The following is a 21,708-nucleotide window of genomic DNA, read 5'->3' as shown; positions in this document are numbered from 1 at the left end:
TTATATACAGATTAATTAAGTATAGATCCATAAATAGAATTAGGTATACACTCTATTATATTTTATTTATACCATACCTAATTAAATTGAAACTTACAATTAAACAAAATATATTTATATTATGTATTTATAATAATATATATAGTATTATTAATTGTACCGCCTGTTGATCACTAAGAAATTGAGAAAACCCTTCTCTGAGTATCTCCTATTTGAGACAGCACGTCCCTCTCCCATAGGGTAAAGGGGAGCATAGGAACTACATACAGTTGGAAAGTTCCACAGGTATCCTCAAACTGCCAATCTAACATTTTTGAACTTTTAACTACTGTGGGGGCTTGAGGGCAAATGAAACAAAATTTGACCCCTGAAATCTATCAGGGCAACTTGCCAATCATCACTATTTTGTAAAAGACTTGCAGTTGATCCTTATTGAGTGAAATTATTATATTTGCTACTTCTTTTCTAAAAAGTTCCACACTTCCTTTTTCCTCCTTTTATAATTAATTGTGCCACCAAGCTGGGATAAGATAAAACTATTTTTCTTGGGGTCACTGGTAGATGGAACCAATGGGCCTTTTTGTCACAAGCACCCTGTAGGTGTATGTTTCATGGCAAAAATAATTTAATCTCATCTTTTGGTAATATTAATCTTAATTAACTGATCATTTAAAGTCTCATACACTTCAACAAGAGCTAACTCTGTCTCATTAGTCAACTTTCTCTTAGAACTGGAATTAGGATCAATTTTTAAGCAATCAAATAAAGACTTTAAATCTGCAGTAGTCAGTTTTAAATGAGGGCGTATCCAATTAATGTCCCCTAATAATTTTTGGAAATCATTTAAAGTTAGTAAACAATCTCTCCGCAGCTTCAAAGGGGCATTATCAGTTTTTAAAACTTTTGGCACACCTAAATATGAGAAGCAAGTAAAGAGGTGTTGCACAACATCTTTATAAGCTTCTCCAGTTTTTGTTTTGTAACCTAAATCTGGTCTATAGCTTTTTAGATGACAAGCAACCATCTAATCTTTGCTTGAATACTTCCAGCAACAGGGAACTCACTACTCTTCAAGGTTTTAAACTCTCCCTCACCTTTTTTTTTTCTACAGCATTCTCACCCCGCATATCACTTTCTCTAATCCCACCAACTCATTTTCAGTATTATACGTGGGCCAGGAACTAGGCCAGTCTTTTCCAGCAATGTTAAGAGACGTCTGTTCTTGTGTCTAATAGCCCTGACATTTTATTTTCTTGAATTAAAAGATCTTTTAAAGGCCTTGGAGCTGTAATTCCCTGCACCCAAAAAGCTAGATCACTAAATCTAAATGCTCTGTGGCTCTTAGCTTGAGAAGTCAAGGTTTTTCTTGTCTGATAATAAGGTAAAAAGCAAAAGCTGTGTTACTCTTTGACCTTTATTAATTTGCACAGTTTTAGTAGGCGGTGAGAACAAAACTTTAATTTCTCAATATAATCAGAATCTACTACACCATGCACCACCGAAATTTTCTTTTTCTTTTTATTTACTTATTTATTTGTTTTCTTTCTTTCTTTCTTTCTTTTTTTTTTTTTTTTTTTTTTTAAGAAAGCGAGCTACGCCCTAGCACAAGTCCTACAATGCCCTCAGGTAGGGGGCCAGCCACTCCCGTTGGAATTGGAGTAACCTCGTCAAGGGTTAATATTGTTGCTAAATCCCCTTACCGTTTGGCTTTTCTCTTAGCCTGGGTAAGACCCCCCTGAGGGGGTTTTCTCCAAGGAGCACGCTCTGCATATTGTGCATGCAGTCTGTTTTAAAAGCTCCACTGTTTAAAAACTTTTTATCTTTTTCAGGCTTAGGCAACACTTTGAGAGGCTTTGGGGGCAAAGTGGGGAACTCTTGGGCCCTGGAAGGCGCAAACGGAGGCGGCGGCTATCGCCCCAAATCAGAAAGTGGTGGATAAGTTTTTTTAAAAGTTTGCGCAGAGGGGGAGGTAGCTCGCCAGGGCGTCTGGCCACAGTGTCCTGTAAGTCCTCTCCTCTCTCCTCTGCTGATTTTTTCTTCCTTCTTCTCTTTAAATCTTTCTCAAGTTTTCTTTCCCTCACTCTCTTTTTTCCTTCCTTTTCTCTTACTTTCTATCATTTCCTTTTTGTTTCCCTCTTTCATTCTCCCTTCTTCCTTCTTACTACCTTCTCTTTCTTTCGTTTCGTTTCCTTTACCATCTTTCTCTCTAACTTTTTCTTTCCTCCTCCGTCTCTTTCTCTCTGTATCTCTTTTTCTAACTTCCTTTTTTCCTTTTTCTATCTTGCTGCATTCCCTGATTCCTTCCTCCTCCGTTCCTCTCTCCTTTTCACTCTTTAGTTCTTTTTCTATCTTTAGATCTTTCTCTATTTTCTTTCCTTTTTTCTTTTTCACTTTTTTTCTTTTTTCTTTTTATTTTTCTCTCTTTTTTTGCTTGGGTGAGGCCCCCCCAGAGGGGGTTTTCTGCAAGGAGCAGGCTCTGTATATTGTGTATTTTTTAAAGGCTCCTTTGTTTAAAAGAAGACTTTTTTATCTTTTTCAACCTTAGGCAATGCTCTGGGAGACTTTGGATGTAAACTGGGGAATTTTTAGGCCTTGGGAGGTGCAAGCGGAGGTGGGGTAGTCGCCTTAAATCAGAAATTGTTGGATAAATTTTTAAAGGTTTGTGTAGAGGGAGAGGGGGCTCGCCAGGGCGCCCGGCCGCAGCGTCCTGTAAGCCCTCTCACTCCTCGGGAGGTAGAGCACAGTGTGCCTCCTTTTCCTTGTCAATGGCAGAAAATATGATCTGTGCAGAAGGTGGAGACCCACTACCATCCACCGCTATAGCCTCTCCCATAGGTCACCCCACAGCCTCATGACGAGGATCCAGAACATTTTTAATCATATTTATAGGATAAGTGTTTAGTTGTTTTTTTTCACCTTCACCCAAGTATCTAAATTAACAGTAGCTTCTTTAACAGTTTCAGATTACTTGTATAAAGAGTTGCCATTCTTAGTTTCAGTGTTATCCATGTCAGAAAGTTAAATATAATAGAAGATAAAGCTTTTAGCTTTCAAAAGATCAGGCTTTTCTTTGGCCTTTTAACTTCAGAAACCATTTTTTCTCTCTAACTCTAACTCTTTAACACTTTCAACACTTCCCACTCCTACTCGCCCTGTCTATCCTACAGGGGGGTCCGCGGCACCCTGAGTGGGGTCCTATCCGTCCCTAAAATTCAACACTGGGGAAAGGGTTGGGGACCTACCTTCGAATCGTCCCTGTATCGGGCGCCACCTGCCGGGGTCCTGCCCCGGCTGATCCAGGGTATTCGAAGCGGGGACGGCGTCGGCGACCTATTTATTTAAATATTTTATCAAAGATATAAAGAGTAATAGGATGAGGATAGCTCAGTAGGAAAATTCAGTGGAGAAAAGAGGCTGAGTAGCTTGGTTTACGCGGGAGACCAATAAAACTTCAAGACAAGAAGTTTGCACCACTTACGTAGGCCGCAGGCGTCCTTCCGTTCTCCCGAAGGAGAGGAGACACTGAGGCCTCCCCGGTCGGATCTTAGAAGCCCAGGCATAATTAGTAAGCATGGTGGGTTCCGCGCTCCAGATGGAGACTCAACCAGAGTGAGAGAGAGAGAGCGACATGGGGAGACCAGTATTTCGAGAAACTGATCCCAATTCTTTATTTTCCATGGTCTACTTTTATACACTGAGATGTTATACAAAAGTCACGTGGGGAAAGCAGTCCTGACTTTTATTAAAGTCAGGTGCTTCACACAAATGTATACAGAGGTCTTAGGGGTGTTACATCATCTTCTGGCCAGGGGGACCTGCTGACAATTTACGACCCTCTCCTTGTGACAGCGGTCAGTCAATCAGGACACTTATTTCTCCAGGGCTGATTATTCTCAAAACAGACGCCACCCAAATAAAGTTACATTCCTACAGGGTGAGGGTGTAGTGGGTTTTAGTTAAGGAAAGAATTTACTTAGCCTAAGGTCTAACGTGATTAATATCAAAGGTTAATTCTATATATTCATTAATGTGTGTAAGGGCAGGGGATGTGGAGACTTAGCAACAAACATTGGCTCAACAAATGAAAAACCCTTCACCAACACAATTTCTAATTAGCCCACTATACTTATAGTTTTCTAACTTCTCTAAAGAACCTGTTTTTAGAGGGTTTAAAGCATCTTGTGCCTCTCACGGTTGGGAGGCTGTGAGCAATCACATGTGGCCGGAGGAGCCTGTCAGGCAGGCTAGAGAACCTTCAGAGGAGTTTGTAGGTTAAAACACTCTTGTCACACCCAAGAGTTTTTATTGACTGGAGCTCTAGGTTAACTCCTTCTCCGAAAGAGGTGGTGGGGGACAGCCCCCCGTAAAGTCAGAGGTGTAGGTGAGCACAAAGTAGTAAAGTAGGCAGGCTCTGGTTATGGGGGTAGATGCTCGAGGAGTTCCAGGGGGACTCCTGAGGCTCGATCCCGCCTTTGCGTATGTCGAGCCTCCTTCCTCATGACCTTTGTCACGGGCGGAGTACCTCACTCTGGCCCCCAACAGAAAGGGAACCCTCTTTACACTGTTAGTGGTAATGTAAATTGGTGCATCTGCTGTAGAAAACAGTAAAATCTGAAAACAGATTTTAAAAAATTTCTTCCTGATAGTAGCCCAAGTCCTTCTGCAGTCATCCTACAAAAGATACTGAGTGAGTTCCCTGATGATGTCCACAGGTGGAAGTGCTTCTGGAGTCCTTGGGTGGGCAGGCCTGGGGTCTGAGTAATCAAGTTGCCTAATTCTCGGGTTCCTGTGGTCTATCCAATGTCTGAGACCATACAAGCAAGTGTTGGATTTTGAAATCACTTGCTTGAGTCTGTGGTGGTGAGCATGACATGTAGTTCTATGATCAGGAATGAAATTTTTGTCCAAAGTTGCCAACCATGTGTCCGGGACCCCTGCTATGGGCTTGACATTTCAATTGGTAGAGTTTGGTTTTGTTCTGGTGAAGGTTGAGATCTTTAGTTTGAGGGAGATTTCCTAGAGAATGGGGACCATATGCTGGGTTGGTTCCATGTCAAGCCTGGATGTTGGGTCTCAGGGGCCAGCCTTGATGCTTAGATGAGCCACAAGCCTGTGTCTGAAGGAGACAGCATAAGCTGTCTGCTGGAGCTTGCATGGACACTGAAAGCATGAGGAATAGCCTGGTGCTGCAGTGAGTTCAGATCTTGTGTTTGCAGGAACTTGTTTGGGGTCTAGACCACAAGGGCTAGACTGACACTACTAAAGACATGGCACTGGAATATGAAGCGAAGTCAAATACCTCCTTCACTTGTCTTTCCCCCACTTGGATGTTTCTGTCTTCGTCCTGAGATGCCTAGATTTGGGGTAGGAGTGGCAAGGATAATATGAAATTGTCCTTCCTATTCTATTCAATGCATCTTTTAAAAAAGTAGTTTCCTTCATCAAGGTGCTGTAAAGCCTCACCAGAAATGCTTTGCTTGTATGAAGGTATTCTGGTGAATGGATAGTTATCCAATTTGATGTTTCTGGGAGGGGACAGGTATAGGATTTCCTACACTGCCATCTTGTTTTGATGTCACCCTGAGAATGTCCCTCTACTTCCTCTATTACTGCTGCTGCTGCTAAGTTGCTTCAGTCGTGTCCGACTCTGTGCGATCCCATAGATGGGAGCCCACCAGAATCCCCCATCCCTGGGATTCTCTAGGCAAGAATACTGGAGTGGGTTGCCATTTCCTTCTCCAATGCATGAAAGTGAAAAGTGAAAGTGAAGTCGCTCAGTCGTGTCCGACTCTTAGCGACGCTATGGACTGCAGCCTACCCAGGCTCCTCCGTCCATGGGATTTTCCAGGCAAGCATACTGGAGTGGGGTGCCATTTCCTTCTCCACCTCTATTACTAGTACATGTTAAATATATTCAGCTTATCGCATGCTGCTGCTGCTGCTGCTGCTGCTAAGTCACTTCAGTAGTGTCTGACTCTGTGTGACCCCATAGACGGCAGCCCACCAGGCTCCACCATCTCTGGGATTCTCCAGGCAAGAACACTGGAGTGGGTTGCCATTTCCTTCTCCAATGCATGAAAGTGAAAAGTGAAAGTGAAGTTGCTCAGTCCTGTCCGACTCTTTGCGACACCATGGACTGCTGCCTACCAGGCTCCTCCATCCATGGGATTTTCCAGGCAAAAGAACTGGAGTGGGTTGCCATTTCCTTCTCCAGTTTATCGCATCAGTTCAGTTCAGTTCAGTTGCTCAGTCATCTCCGACTCTTTGTGACCCTATGAATCGCAGCACGCCAGGCCTCCCTGTCCATCACCAACTCCTGGAGTTCACCCAGACTCACGTCCATCGAGTCAGTGATGCCATCCATGGCATACTCTAATTAGTTAAAGGGGAAAAAAAATCTAAAGATGCATGACTCAGGGTAAGATTGAATACAGGTAGCTGAGCCACACTGAACAAGTGTGGATGATATGTCTTCTAACTGGGAAGAAAGTAAAGTGTTATGTATGACCATAGCAGCAGTGGAATAAATTAAGGCAATGTACATATGATAAAATATTTTTTTCCTGTAAACTAGATTAACTAGATATAGAAATGAACAAACTAACTATAATTTATTTTAAGATGGAAGAGCACTATAGCCAGGCACAGATGAGTCTTAGAAACCCTAGGTAGAGATAGACAGCTAATTACAGGCTCATGAGGAAACTAACAGTGCTTGGAAAAATTCCAAACCATACCATCCCATTAAATAATAAATACATTATATTTTGGGGCTTCCCAGGTGGTGCTAGTGGTAAAGAACTTGGCTGCCAATGCAGGAGACATAAGAGACACCAGTTTAATACCTGGGTCAGGAAGATGCCCTGGAGGAAGGCATGGCAACTCATTCCAGTATTCTTCCCTGGAAAATTCCATGTACAGAGGAGCCTGGTGGGCTACAGTCCATGGGGTCACAAAGAGTCAGACACGACTGAAGTGACTTAGCATGCATGCACATTATGTTTTACCATTTTATTTTAGGATGGCTGATAATGCAACCCACTAAAAAATATAATAATCAAAGTGAATGAAGCGGGAATCTACTGTTTCTTTTAATTTTTTTTTCTTTTTATTTATTTATTTTTTTGAGTATTTGTTTTTTTTATTTTTTAAAATTTTAATTTATTTTTAAAATTTACAATATTGTATTAGTTTTGCCAAATATCGAAATGAATCCGCCACAGGTATAGCCGCGTTCCCCATCCTGAACCCTCCTCCCTCCTCCCTCCCCTACCCTCCCTCTGGGTCGTCCCAGTGCACCAGCCCCAAGCATCCAGTACCGTGCATCAAACCTGGACTGGCGACTCGTTTCATACATGATATTATACATGTTTCAATGCTATTCTCCCAAATCTCCCCACCCTCTCCCTCTCCCACAGAGTCCATAAGACTGATCTATACATCGGTGTCTCTTTTGCAGTCTCGTACACAGGGTTATTGTTACCATCATTCTAAATTCCATATATATGTGTTAGTATACTGTATTGGTGTTTTTCCTTCTGGCTTACTTCACTCTGTATAATAGGTTCCAATTTCATCCATCTCATTAGAACTGATTCAAATGTATTCTTTTTAATGGCTGAGTAATACTCCATTGTGTATATGTACCACTGCTTTCTTATCCATTCATCTGCTGATGGACATCTAGGTTGCTTCCATGTCCTGGCTATTATAAACAGTGCTGCGATGAACATTGGGGTACACGTGTCTCTCCCTTCTGGTTTCTTCAGTGTGTATGCCCAGCAGTGGGATTGCTGGATCATAAGGCAGTTCTATTTCCAGTATTTTTAAGGAATCTCCACACTGTTCTCCATAGTGGCTGTACTAGTTTGCATTCCCACCAACAGTGTAAGAGAGTTTCCTTTTCTCCACACCCTCTCCAGCATTTATTGCTTGTAGACTTTTGGATTGCAGCCATTCTGACTGGCGTGAAATGGTACCTCATAGTGGTTTTGATTTGCATTTCTCTGATAATGAGTGATGTTGAGCATCTTTTCATGTGTTTGTTAGCCATCTGTATGTATTCTTTGGAGAAATGTCTATTTAGTTCTTTGGCCCATTTTTTGATTGAGTCATTTATTTTTCTGGAGTTGAGCTGTAGGAGTTGCTTGTATATTTTTGAGATTAGTTGTTTGTCAGTTGCTTCATTTGCTATTATTTTCTCCCATTCTGAAGGCTGCCTTTTCACCTTGCTAATAGTTTCCTTTGTTGTGCAGAAGCTTTTAAGGTTAATTAGGTCCCATTTGTTTATTTTTGCTTTTATTTCCAATATTCTGGGAGGTGGGTCATAGAGGATCCTGCTGTGATGTATGTCGGAGAGTGTTTTGCCTATGTTCTCCTCTAGGAGTTTTATACTTTCTGGTCTTACATTTAGATCTTTAATCCATTTTGAGTTTATTTTTGTGTAAGGTGTTAGGAAGTGTTCTAGTTTCATTCTTTTACAAGTGGTTGACCAGTTTTCCCAGCACCACTTGTTAAAGAGATTGTCTTTAATCCATTGTATATTCTTGCCTCCTTTGTCAAAGATAAGGTGTCCATAGGTGTGTGGATTTATCTCTGGGCTTTCTATTTTGTTCCATTGATCAATATTTCTGTCTTTGTGCCAGTACCATACTGTCTTGATAACTGTGGCTTTGTAATAGAGCCTGAAGCCAGGTAGGTTGATTCCTCCAGTTCCATTCTTCTTTCTCAAGATCGCTTTGGCTATTCGAGGTTTTTTGTATTTCCATATAAATTGTGAAATTATTTGTTCTAGCTCTGTGAAGAATACCGTTGGTAGCTTGATAGGGATTGCATTGAATCTATAAATTGCTTTGGGTAGTATACTCATTTTCACTATATTGATTCTTCCAATCCATGAACATGATATATTTCTCCATCTATTAGTGTCCTGTTTGATTTCTTTCACCAGTGTTTTATAGTTTTCTATATATAGGTCTTTAGTTTCTTTAGGTAGATATATTTTTAAGTATTTTATTATTTTCGTTGCAATGGTGAATGGAATTGTTTCCTTAATTTCTCTTTCTGTTTTCTCATTATTAGTGTATAGGAGTGCAAGGGATTTTTGTGTGTTGATTTTATATCCTGCAACTGTACTATAATCATTGATTAGTTCTAGTAATTTTCTGGTGGAGTCTTTAGGGTTTTCTATGTAGAGGATCATGTCATCTGCAAACAGTGAGAGTTTTACTTCTTTTCCAATTTGGATGCCTTTTATTTCTTTTTCTGCTCTGATTGCTGTGGCCAGAACTTCCAAAACTATGTTGAATAGTAATGGTGAAAGTGGGCACCCTTGTCTTGTTCCTGACTTTAGAGGAAATGCTTTCAATTTTTCACCATTGAGGATAATGTTTGCTGTGGATTTGTCATATATAGCTTTTATTATGTTGAGGTATGTTCCTTCTATTCCTGCTTTCTGGAGAGTTCTTATCAAGCTTTCTCTGCATCTATTGAGATAATCATATGGTTTTTGTTTTTCAATTTGTTAATGTGGTGTATAACATTGATTGATTTGTGGATATTGAAGAATCCTTGCATCCCTGGGATAAAGCCCACTTGGTCATGGTGTATGATATTTTTAATGTGTTGTTGGATTCTGATTGCTAGAATTTTGTTAAGGATTTTTGCATCTATGTTCATCAGTGATATTGGCCTGTAGTTTTCTTTTTTTGTGGGATCTTTGTCAGGTTTTGGTATTAGGGTGATGGTGGCCTCATAGAATGAGTTTGGAAGTTTACCTTCCTCTGCAATTTTCTGGAAGAGTTTGAGCAGGATAGGTGTTAGCTCTTCTCTAAATTTTTGGTAGAATTCAGCTGTGAAGCCGTCTGGACCTGGGCTTTTGTTTGCTGGAAGATTTTTGATTACAGTTTCAATTTCCATGCTTGTGATGGGTCTGTTAAGACTTTCTATTTCTTCCTGGTCCAGTTTTGGAAAGTTGTACTTTTCTAAGAATTTGTCCATTTCTTCCACGTTGTCCATTTTATTGCCATGTAATTGTTGATAGTAGTCTCTTATGATCCTTTGTATTTCTGTGTTGTCTGTTATGATCTCTCCATTTTCATTTCTAATTTTATTGACTTGATTTTTCTCCCTTTGTTTCTTGATGAGTCGGGCTAATGGTTTGTCAATTTTATTTATCCTTTCAAAGAACCAGCTTTTGGCTTTGTTGATTTTTGCTATGGTCTCTTTTGTTTCTTTTGCATTTATTTCTGCCCTAATTTTTAAGATTTCTTTCCTTCTACTAACCCTGGGGTTCTTCATTTCTTCCTTTTCTAGTTGCTTTAGGTTAGGTTATTTATTTGACTTTTTTCTTGTTTCTTGAGGTATGCCTGTATTGCTATGAACTTTCCCCTTAGGACTGCTTTTAAAGTGTCCCACAGGTTTTGAGTTGTTGTGTTTTCATTTTCATTAGTTTCTACGCAAATTTTGATTTCTTTTTTGATTTCTTCTGTGATTTGTTAGTTATTCAGCAGGGTGTTGTTCAGCCTCCATATGTTGTAATTTTTAATAGTTTTTCTCCTGTAATTGAGATCTAATCTTACTGCATTGTGTTCAGAAAAGATGCTTGGAATGATTTCTATTTTTTTGAATTTACCAAGGCTAGATTTATGGCCCAGGATGCAATCTATCCTGGAGAAGGTTCCATGTGCGCTTGAGAAAAAGGTGTAATTCATTGTTTTGGGATGAAATGTCCTATAGATATCAATTAAGTGTAACCGGTCTATTGTATCGTTTATGTTTGTGTTTCCTTGTTAATTTTCTGTTTAGTTGATCTATCCATAGGTGTGAGTGGGGTATTAAAGTCTCCCACTATTATTGTGTTATTGTTAATTTCTCCTTTCATACTTGTTAGCATTTGTCTTACATATTGTGGCGCTCCTGTGATGGGTGCATATATATTTATAATTGTTATATCTTCTTCTTGGATTGATCCTTTGATCATTAGGTAGTGACCATCTTTATCTCTTTTCACAGCCTTTGTTTTAAAGTCTATTTTATCTGATATAAGTATTGCTACTCCTGCTTTCTTTTGGTCCCTATTTGCATGGAAAATCTTTTTCCAGCCCTTCACTTTCGGTCAGTATGTGTCCCCTGTTTTGAGGTGGGTTTCTTGTAGACATCATATGCAGAGGTCTTGTTTTTGTATCCATTCAGCCAGTCTTTCTCTTTTGGTTGGGGCATTCAACCCATTTACATTTAAGGTAATTACTGATAAGTATGATCCCGTTGCCATTTACTTTATTGTTTTGGGTTCGAGTTTATACACTGTTTTTGTGTTTCCTGTCTAGAGAATATCCTTTAGTATTTGTTGGAGAGCTGGTTTGGTGGTGCAGAATTCTCTCAGCTTTTGCTTGTCTGAGAAGCTTTTGATTTCTCCTTCATATTGGAATGAGATCCTTGCTGGGTACAATAATCTGGGCTGTAGGTTATTTTCTTTCATCGCTTTAAGTATGTCTTGCCATTCCCTCCTGGCTTGAAGAGTTTCTATTGAAAGATCAGCTGTTATCCTAATGGGAATCCCCTTGTGTGTTATTTGTTGTTTTTCCCTTGCTGCTTTTAATATTTGTTCTTTGTGTTTGATCTTTGTTAATTTGATTAATATGTGTCTTGGTTTGTTTCACCTTCGGTTTATCCTGTTTGGGACTCTCTGTGTTTCTTGGACTTGGGTGATTATTTCCTTCCCCATTTTAGGGAAGTTTTCAACTATTATCTCCTCAAGTATTTTCTCATGGTCTTTCTTTTTGTCTTCTTCTTCTGGGACCCCTATGATTCCAATGTTGTAGCGTTTAATATTGTCCTGGAGGTCTCTGAGATTGTCCTCATTTCTTTTAATTAGTTTTTCTTTTTTCCTCTCTGATTCATTTATTTCTACCATTCTATCTTCTAATTCACTAATCCTATCTTCTGCCTCTGTTATTCTACTATTTGTTGCCTCCAGAGTGTTTTTAATTTCATTTATTGCATTATTCATTTTATATTGACTCTCTTTTATTTCTTCTAGGTCCTTGTTAAACCTTTCTTGCATCTTCTCGATCTTAGTCTCCAAGCTATTTATCTGTGATTCCATTTTGATTTCAAGATTTTGGATCAATTTCACTATCATTATTCGGAATTCTTTATCAGGTAGATTCCCTATCTCTTCCTCTTTTGTTTGGTTTGGTGGGCTTTTATCCTGTTCCTTTATCTGCTGGGTATTCCTCTGTCTCTTCATCTTGTTTAAATTGCTGAGTTTGGGGTGTCCTTTCTGTATTCTGGCAGTTTGTGGAGTTCTCTTTATTGTGGCATTTCCTCGCTCTGTGTGGGTTTGTACAGGTGGCTTGTCAAGGTTTCTTAGTTAGGGAAGCTTGTGTCGGTGTTCTGGTGAGTGGAGCTGTATTTCTTCTCTCTCCTTTCGAAGACTTGGGTTGCTTTTCTGGGTGCCTGATGTCCTGTGCCGGCTTTCAGAAGTTGTTTTGTGGAACTTACTCGGCGTTTAAATGTTCTTTTGATGAATTTGTGGGGAAGAAAGTGTTCTCCCCATCCTACTCCTCCGCCATCTTAGCTCCTCCCTCTCTACTGTTTCTTTTAAAAAAATGTTTTATTGGAATACAGTTAATTTACAATATTGTGTTAGTTTCAGGTGTGCAGCAAAGTGAATCAGTTATACATACACATATCCAGTCTTTTTGGATTACTGCCTCCACGTTAGACCATGTTCTGACATTTGGAGACAGCATTTCTGATTACTTTGTTACTCAAGTTTTTTTTTTTTTTTAATTTTTTTTCACAAAATTGTATTAGCTTGAGTCTGATGCCTTAGACCACTTGGGCAGTCTGATAGCTTACAGAACTGCATTAAAAAGTGACTTCATTGATATTCCTGTCCAGATACCAAGGAGAGCTTGCAAGAACATACATATTTGTACACAAAATCTATTGACCCTGAATGATTTGAGTAGGCAGAAATTCGAGTTCTTTCATGAATCCTGATTATGCAAACTGAAGGAATTCTATTGTATCATATGGGAGATATGAAGTGGATAATATCATTTACTGCTCATTTTGTTTATGACAGTATTTAGAATGATTCAGGTTTTTTATGTAGAACAATGGGGAAAATAATGGTTGTAGGCATCACTACAAGTTTTCAAGCAGGAAGAATAAGATGACTCAATAAGAAAATATAAAACAATTTCATCAGTCCTTCACTTCAATGAAGAAATCATCTTATACATTGACACTGATGTTCCATACTATTTTCAAAATTTTTCTTACAATTTAAAAACATTTTTAATCTTTAATGAACTATCTAGACAAAAAATTACAACTGAATCTGAAATATAGACCCTGAAACATACATTCATTTCTGGTATGTAAATTTCATTCATAATGGATAAAACTATGGATGTTGTGAATGTCTCCACATATAGTCTAGGAGATGAACTGCCTGTTTATTAGTTTGTGAAATTCTTGTTTATTAACTTCTCAGTATTCTCTGTTTCCTATATATTATGCTAATACCTCTATTTCTTACTGTCTCTACCTACAGGTAAGGACATTTTCCTTAATTTATTGAGTAGATGTATAGTTTGAAAAGGAATGACATGCATAATATTACAAAATATAATTTCAAGTTTGTTTCATGATTTTCAATGTCTTCTCTGACTTGAAGGTCATATTAAGTCAATCTGTTTATTGTGGTTCCTGTTTCTGTATAGACTGAAACTGTCAGACATGTATTTGATAATAAGTTTTTTTCCAGTAACTATGGTATTCAGTGTGGATATAGAGCCTGCTAAGAGAACAGAATCCTATTTAGGAGAATAAAACTCAATGGCTTATTATAAAAAAAAGACACTAGTACATTAAAGTCCTCATTATCAGGAACACCTATTCAGAAAGTGATATTAAAAAGGAACAATGGACATAGACATAAAACAACTGTAGTCTCAGGTTTTTCCTCTCTGTAATGTTATAAACACGACCAAGTTTCCAAGCTTAGGTTTTTTGTTTTTTGTTTTTGTTTTTGTTTTTTTCCCCCCCCCCAATAGAGTGGTAACTCATGACTAGTCTTTTTAGTAAAACTGAAGACATATTACATGGGGTGATATTTGTCATTTAAGAAGAAATGATTCTTAATAAATTATGGCAGTTCCATGAGATACATGGGAATTTCCAACATTTTGTATCAAAGTTTGAGAAAAAAGAGGGGACACAGGAGGAAAGAAAAAGAAGAGAAAGCCTTTGGATATTTTCATTGAAAATGAGGTAATTACATTGTACAGAGCAGCTGAAAACAATAAAAATTCCAGGAAACAAATAAAAAGGCAACTTCTACATCTACAATCTGATTAAAGAATCGCAACTACTGACTCTCAAACTTTGAGCTCTGTAGTCATGGGCATCTTCAAATCCAGTATAAATGGCTTTTTTGGACTCACCATCACAGAGTGTTTCCAGAGCCCACTTTATGTCTTTGTTTCTCAGACTGTAGATGAAAGGTTTCAGCATGGGTGTGATCAGAGTGTGCATCACCAAGGCAGTATACTTGAGCTGGGAGTAGCAGCAGAGCTAAGGTACACTCCTAGGCTTGTACAAAAGAATAAGGAGACAATTGAGAGGTGAGATGCATTGGTGGAAAATGCTTTATACTTCCCTTGAGCTGATGAGATGCTACATATATATATATACTGGCTTTCATAGCAGCAGTGTTTAGAGTGACAGGTAGGAAGGCAGAGATTTTAGTGGTAGAGTTGGTGGGTGGATTGTTATGGAGGTGCATCCCTTTGGAAAATTGTTTCTAAGTTCTTCTGATTTCTCAGTGAGTAGTTAGGAGTCAAGGGTATCAGTTTACATATGGATGGGGGAAGATGGTGTTTAAGGTATGACAATACAGAAGACAAGAAATAGTCATTGTGGGGTTAAAAAAAAACAACAACAGGAGAATGGTGGGAAGAAAAGAACTCAGGAAAGAAGGAAGGAAGAAAGGGAGGGAGGGATGAAGGGAAGGAGGCATTACAATCCTAGTGTATGAAAAGATTTTGAAAGGAAGGTCATTTTGCTCAAACGTATGTACATTGAGTTGGTGATGCCATCCAACCATCTGCCCAGCAAAAATTCAGGGCTTTCAAGTCTTCCTTTCATTCTCAATTCATTAGTCACCTCCCAGTTTCATTTCCTTCCCACCAAGACCACACACTTTTGATCAGGCATCCATCACAATTCTACTCCTTGTCCTATCAATTACTTCAAATTAGCCCATTCTTACCTAGTTGATGCACTCAGTTAGTTGGCAACCAAATTTTTCTCCATAGGTAAGGTCCTGCGTCTCTGCTAAATTTTGCTTCATTTTCTTGTTAAGAAAGAACTAGTTTTTCTTCTACATGTGGTGGATTTGATTTTTTTTTTTCAGGTCATCCTTATTTATTTTTTTATAGATAAATAAATTAAAATTTTAAATTTAATTTAATTTTTAATTAAATTAATTAAAATTAAATAAATTATTTAATTGGAGGCTAACTACTTTACAATATAGTATTGGTTTTGCCATATATCAACATGAATCCACCATGTTTTATAAACCCCTGGGCACTTTCTCTGCTTGGAAAAAACTCCTTATCTATTTTTTCGCCCAATCTAACTTCCACCATTAATGCCAACTAATCTGCACCTGTCTATATCATTAATAAATGACTAATAGCCAGATATCATGATCATTTATTTATTATTCTCTGACTGTGTCAAAGCAGAAAAATATTTATATGTTAGAGTGGAAATCTTAAAAAATTGAATCTCTAAAGTGTAGATAGAAGTTAAGGTCAAAGCAAAGGAAATACCAGGAAATAATAGAAAAAGCATCATCTACACCTACAATCTGGTCAAAAAAATAGTGATTTCTTACTCCAGTTTCTTTAGCCTGGCAATCATTTACACTTCTTCAACCAGAGGTAAGTTGGCATTTTTAAAGATGACACCCCAATGAATCTTCTCAGAGCCCTCTTTATGTCTTTATTCCGCAGACTGTAGATGAAAGGGTTCAGCATGGGTGTGACCACTGTATACATCACTGAAGCTGTTATATTTGACTGTGAGCTGTGGGTAGAAGCAGGACTAAGGTATACAGATAAGACTGTAAAATAAAATAAGGAAACAACTGAGAGGTGAGATGCACAGGTGGAAAATGCTTTATATTTCCCCTGAGTTGATGAAATTCTTCGTATGCAGGAGATTATCTTAGAGTATGAATAAATGATTCCAGTGAATGCACCACCACCCAGGATTGCAGCTGCAAAATATATTACTATGTCATTAATAAAGGTGTCAGAACAGGCACATTGGACAACCTGATTGAGTTCACAGAAAAAGTGAGGAATTTCCAAGCCTGTGCAGAAGGACAACCACAGTATCATTAAGCTTTGTAACAGGGAATTCAGAGCACTCATCACCCAGGGCACCAGAACCAGCAGTCCACAGTGCCAGGGGTTCATCATGACTGTGTAGTGCAGAGGGTAACATATGGCCAGGTAGCGGTCATAGGCCATCACAGTCAAGAGAAAGTTATCCAGCCCTGCAAAAAGTAGGAAAAAGTGTATCTGGCTAATACAGCCTGCATAACTTATATGTTTGCTCTGCCTCTGGATGTTCCATAGCATCTTTGGGATGGTGGTGGAAGTGAAGCAGATGTCTACAAAGGACAGGTTAGAAAGGAAGAAGTACATGGGGGTGTGGAGTTTGGGGTCTGAGCTCACAGCCAGAAAGATGAGCAGGTTTCCAAACACAGTGATCAGGTACATGAAGAGGAAAAGCCCAAATATGAAGGGCTGCAGTTCTGGTTCCTCTGAAAATCCCAGAAGAAGAAATTCTGAAATTTGTGTATCGTTTCCTGATTCCATGTAGTGCAGGGCTCTACCTAGCAATAAAAATAATAAGACTGATTTAACAAAAACAGACCTTACTGGTATAATTTAAAATGTACAATTTATATTTTGCCGTCAAGAAATCCACACCTACAGTTTTGGTGTGAAACTTTTCCCTTTTGGGACATCCTCTGATTACAAATTCCTGTTCATCTCTGTCTTTTCACCAAGAGGTCATGTATTGTAAACTTTGAATGAGGGATTCTGACAAAGTATTGAGGCTATATATTGAGTACTCACCATCTCCTGAATAAGCAGAGTATGCTGAGAGTCACAAGTCCCCACAGTTTAATGATGGAGAAAGAATGTAAACAAGTAGAAATATAATAAGATGTCAAATGAAGAAAAGTAGAGAAGGTATATAGAAGGTAGTAGTAAAGGTGTTATATTTTACTGGGTGTCCAGCTAGGCTGGCAAACAACGTAACATTTGAACAGAGATATCAAGGAAGAGGGTCTGGGGTGTCAAGGTTATCTCAGGAAATCTGGGCCTGGAATGATGAAGGGCCAGTGCAAAGACCCTGAGGAAGGGTCTGATAGTCAAGGCTCAATTGGAAGTTTCTGATAGTCAAGGTTCAAGTGGAAGTTTGCATGTCAAGGGGAAATGACCAAGAGGGAGAGTGATGAGAAATAGGGGAGAGTGCTAAGGAATGAAGATACAGGGAGTCCATCATTCACATGTTGTTCTTGTGCATTATAAATTTTATTGATTTTATTTAATATATTTTTGCTCTAATCTTATGATGGCCATCATTCTGATTTTGTGTTTAATTGAAGGGTAATTGCTTTACAGAATTTTGTTGTTTTCTGCCAAATAACATGATGCCATACATATACATATGTCCCCTCCTTCTTGAACCTCCCTCCCATCTCCCTCCCTATCCTACCCCTCTAGATTGTTACAAAGGCCTTGTTTGAGTTCCCTGAGTCATATAGCAAATTCCCATTGGCTGTCTATTTTCCATATGGCAGTATAAGTTTCCATGTTACTCTCTGCTGTCTGTATTTTAAGGAGAATAATTTGTGTATATGAGTTCAGCTCCTCCTGCCATAAGAACTCTCATACCTCACAACACACACACAGACACACACACACACACAAACACACACAACATCTTCTCAACTTCAGCTGCAAAATTAGAACAGAAATAATACAAGATGAGCTGTCAAAACCAGATTATCTATAACCTCAATTATGGGGAAATAGTACCCAAATTCCAGTTATTAAGTTTTCTATGGACAGTGAAACATGGCTCTCCATTTTAATATGACTATTTTCCTTCTTTATTTGATGAAACATTTAGAAAAGTTCAAAAAGCATAGTTGTAGGAAAGAAATAGACATGAGGGAGAAAAATAACCTAATAAACTTAGGTGGTCTCTGAGAGAAGGAGATGAGGAGAAATCTTCTTTAGTTTGGGGAGTACTGCAACTTCTGTTATTGCCCTGTCCATGGGATTTTCCAGAATACTGGAGCGGGTTGACATTTCCTTCTCTGGGGATCTTCCCCACCCAGGGATTGAGCCAGTGTTTCCTGCATCTCCTGCCTTACAGGAGGATTTTTTACCACCAAGCCACCAAAGAAGCCCCGTGATGCCCAGAATAACCAGTAAAGCAGAAAAACATCAATTTATTCAAAAGAAAAGGACTGATGTCCTTATGATGCAAAGATAGTTTACTGAATGAAGTAGAAAAATGAGTAAAATGAATAAGCACATAATTCAGAATAGCGAATCACCACTGGAGAATGAAGCCAAAATTCTGTAGCTTAAAAGGATGCTCACCTTGTGTACTTTCTATAAACTTCACATTCACATTGCCCTGCTCTTGGCCACATAGATCTAGTAAGCATTGAACTTGACTGTTTCACAGATGTGAAAGCTTTAATGCTCAGAGTCACTATAATACTTCTTCCCTTTTTTTTGAGTCTCATTCACTTTCTTACTTGGAAATGTTCATGCCTCCTTTGTCTTCAAAAACTCCATCTATGCTTTCACAGTGCTTGTAGGAAGCTCTTTCACGAACCATTTTTAAAATTAATAATTCTAAAGGAAAGGGACATTTCCTCACACACTTAATTGTATAAGCCATCAATGTCTACTTCTAATTCCTTGTTATTTTCCTATGCTGTGAATATCTTGACACATGTAATGATGCTACTCACTGCCATTCTGACCCCACCCACACCAGACTTAGTTGGAAATGGTAGATGAATAAATATATATCACTTGAACTTGAAAGATTATGGTCCCACAAAATTGCCAAGGCTGAAAGATGATGAAAGGACGAATAGAGGCAGGGAAATGCTAAAATAGATATGGAGGACACACAAAACAAGTATTTTCCATATTCTGAGGTGAGGACCTACTAGGGAATTAAACTATCTTTCCTAAGAATTAAATATAATATATTAAATAAAACACAAAATAACTTAGCAAAGAGCATCCTTCAGAGAAAGGATATAGACAAAATCGTATCAGGGGTCTCTTTGTTCAGTCCTTTGTATGTTAGTATATCTGTCTGTGTATGTACATATGTGTTTATTTCTATATTTGCATATACTGCAATATGCAATGTAAAAGGCATGTAAAACAATGTATGAGGCATGTCTTCTTCTCCACATAGTCAAAATAAATACATGGCAGTATGGAAGTGTTTCTATTTTTGTTTATTTTTATTTTTTTAAGTTACTTGAATTGGAGTATAATTGCTTTATAATATTGTGATGGGGAACAGTATGGAGATTGCTTACAAACTAAGAATAACATTACCAGTTGACCCAACAATCCCACTACTGGGCATATGCCCTGAGAAAACCATAATTTAAGAAGACAGTGTACTCCAATGTTTATAGCAGCACTATTTACAATAGCTATGGGCACAGTCTAGACCTGATTCTGTTGCTAGTCCAACATGCAGAGGCTTCTCCACACCAGATTCCATAAAATCCTACAGAGGCCAAGATAATATATCCTTTTAACATATGATTTATCTCTGAGGACAGTATATCACATTTATGCATCTATATGATTACAATAAACTTTTTCTTTTATAATTTATTATTCAAATGAACAGAGGCCTCATATTTTATTAAGCTTTGTGTTTTAAAGTGTGTACACTTATATAGAAAAATATTGGGGGAGGAGCTAAGATGGCGGAGGAATAGGATGGGGAGACCATTTTCTCTCCCACAAATTCATCAGAAGAACATTTAAATGCCAAGTAAATTCCACAAAACAACTTCTGAATGCCAGCAGAGGACATCAGGCACCCAGAAAAGCAACCCATTGTCTTTGAAAGGAAGTAGGAAAAAATATAAAGGACAAAAAAAGAGACAAAAGAGGGAGGGACAGAGCTCCATCCCAGGAAGGGAGTCTTAAAAAGAAGTTTCCAAACACCAGGAAACACTCTCATTGCCAAGCCTGTGCCGAGCCTTGGAAGCACAGAGGGCGATATAACAGGGAGGAAAAATAAATAAACAATTAAAACCCACAGATTATGAGCCCAACAGTAACTCCCTCAGTGGAGAAGCAGCACAGATGCCAGCACCCACCACTAGCAAGTGGGGGCTGGGCAGGGATGCGTGGGATGCATTGCTTAGAGTAAGGATCTGGCCAGAATGCCCCGAGCGCTACCTGAGCAAACTAATTTGGGCTACCAAACCAGACTGTGGGGTAACTACTACGCGAAAAGCCAGCCCTAACCTAAGACACTGCCAGGCCCATGCACAGAACAAAGGACTGAACAGAGATAGCCAGCTGCAGATCATCCCCCTCCGGTGACAGGCAGCCAGAGCCGGAAGGGGGCAATCACAGCCCCAGAGAGACATTATCTACAAAACAGCATGTATAATATCATGTATGAAATGAGTCGCCAGTCCAGGTTCGATGCACGATACTGGATACTTGGGGCTGGTGCACTGGGACGACCCAGAGGGAGGGTATGGGGAGGAGGAGGGAGGAGGGTTCAGGATGGAGAACACAGGTATACCTGTGGCGGATTCATTTCGATATTTGACAAAACTAATACAATATTGTAAAGTTTGAAAAAAAAAAAAAACAGTAAGCAGGCTTCTTTGCTAACTAAGACTTCTTGGGGTTCTGGACGGTCAACATCCACCTGAGAAGGTGTACCGGTTGTACACCCAGAAAACTGAGCGGCGGGGAGGCGATAAGTCGCAGGAACCGTGCTCGCCAAACACCTCATCACCTGAGCTGCTTGGACCTGGGAAGGACACAAAACGCAGGCCCAACCGAGTCTGCACCTCTGAGGACTACCCGAGTGCCTGAACCTGAGTAGCTTAGACCTGGGAGGTGCAGCAGCCCAGGGCCAGCCTCGATGGTTCCCGGCGGAGCAACCTAGAGCCTGAGCAGTGTGGGCAGGGAGGCTACACGCGCCGTGAGCGGGGGCAGGCCCAGTGTAGCTGAGGCACTGCGAGCACATGCCAGTGTTATTTGTTTGCAGCATCCCTCCCTCCCCACAGCACGACTGAACAAGTGAGCCTAAAAAAAAAAAGTGTCCACCACCACCCCCTTTGTATCAGGGCGGAAATCAGACACTGAAGAGACCAGCAAACAGAAGAACCTATAACAGAGGGAACCGCCTTGGAAGCGACAGGCAATAGATTAAAACCCTGTCGTTAGTACGGACTACATAGGAAGGGGCCTATAGATCTTGAGAAATATAAGCCGGACCAAGGAACTAGCCGAAAATGAACTGACCCCACAACACCAGAGAAAGTCCTAGATATATTTTTACTATTTTTACGATCATTCT

At 39.3% G+C, this 21,708-nt stretch overlaps 1 protein-coding gene across 1 annotated transcript; it reads right to left on the bottom strand.

Moving 5' to 3' along the window:
- Positions 1-15,017: 15,017 nt before the first annotated feature.
- On the bottom strand, positions 15,018-16,910 carry LOC133251958 (olfactory receptor 7A10-like). The gene is made up of 2 exons (XM_061424726.1): positions 15,991-16,910; positions 15,018-15,254 (listed from the first exon to the last, which is right to left on the bottom strand). The coding sequence occupies exons 1-2, from the start codon at positions 16,908-16,910 to the stop codon at positions 15,224-15,226; spliced, it is 951 nt and encodes a 316-aa protein (XP_061280710.1). The 3' UTR covers positions 15,018-15,223.
- Between the last annotated feature and the right edge of the window lie 4,798 nt (positions 16,911-21,708).

This window comes from Bos javanicus, chromosome 7, assembly GCF_032452875.1.
Source record: "Bos javanicus breed banteng chromosome 7, ARS-OSU_banteng_1.0, whole genome shotgun sequence".
Classification (NCBI taxonomy): Eukaryota; Metazoa; Chordata; class Mammalia; order Artiodactyla; family Bovidae; genus Bos; species Bos javanicus.
This window is presented reverse-complemented; position numbering and strand designations above follow the sequence as displayed.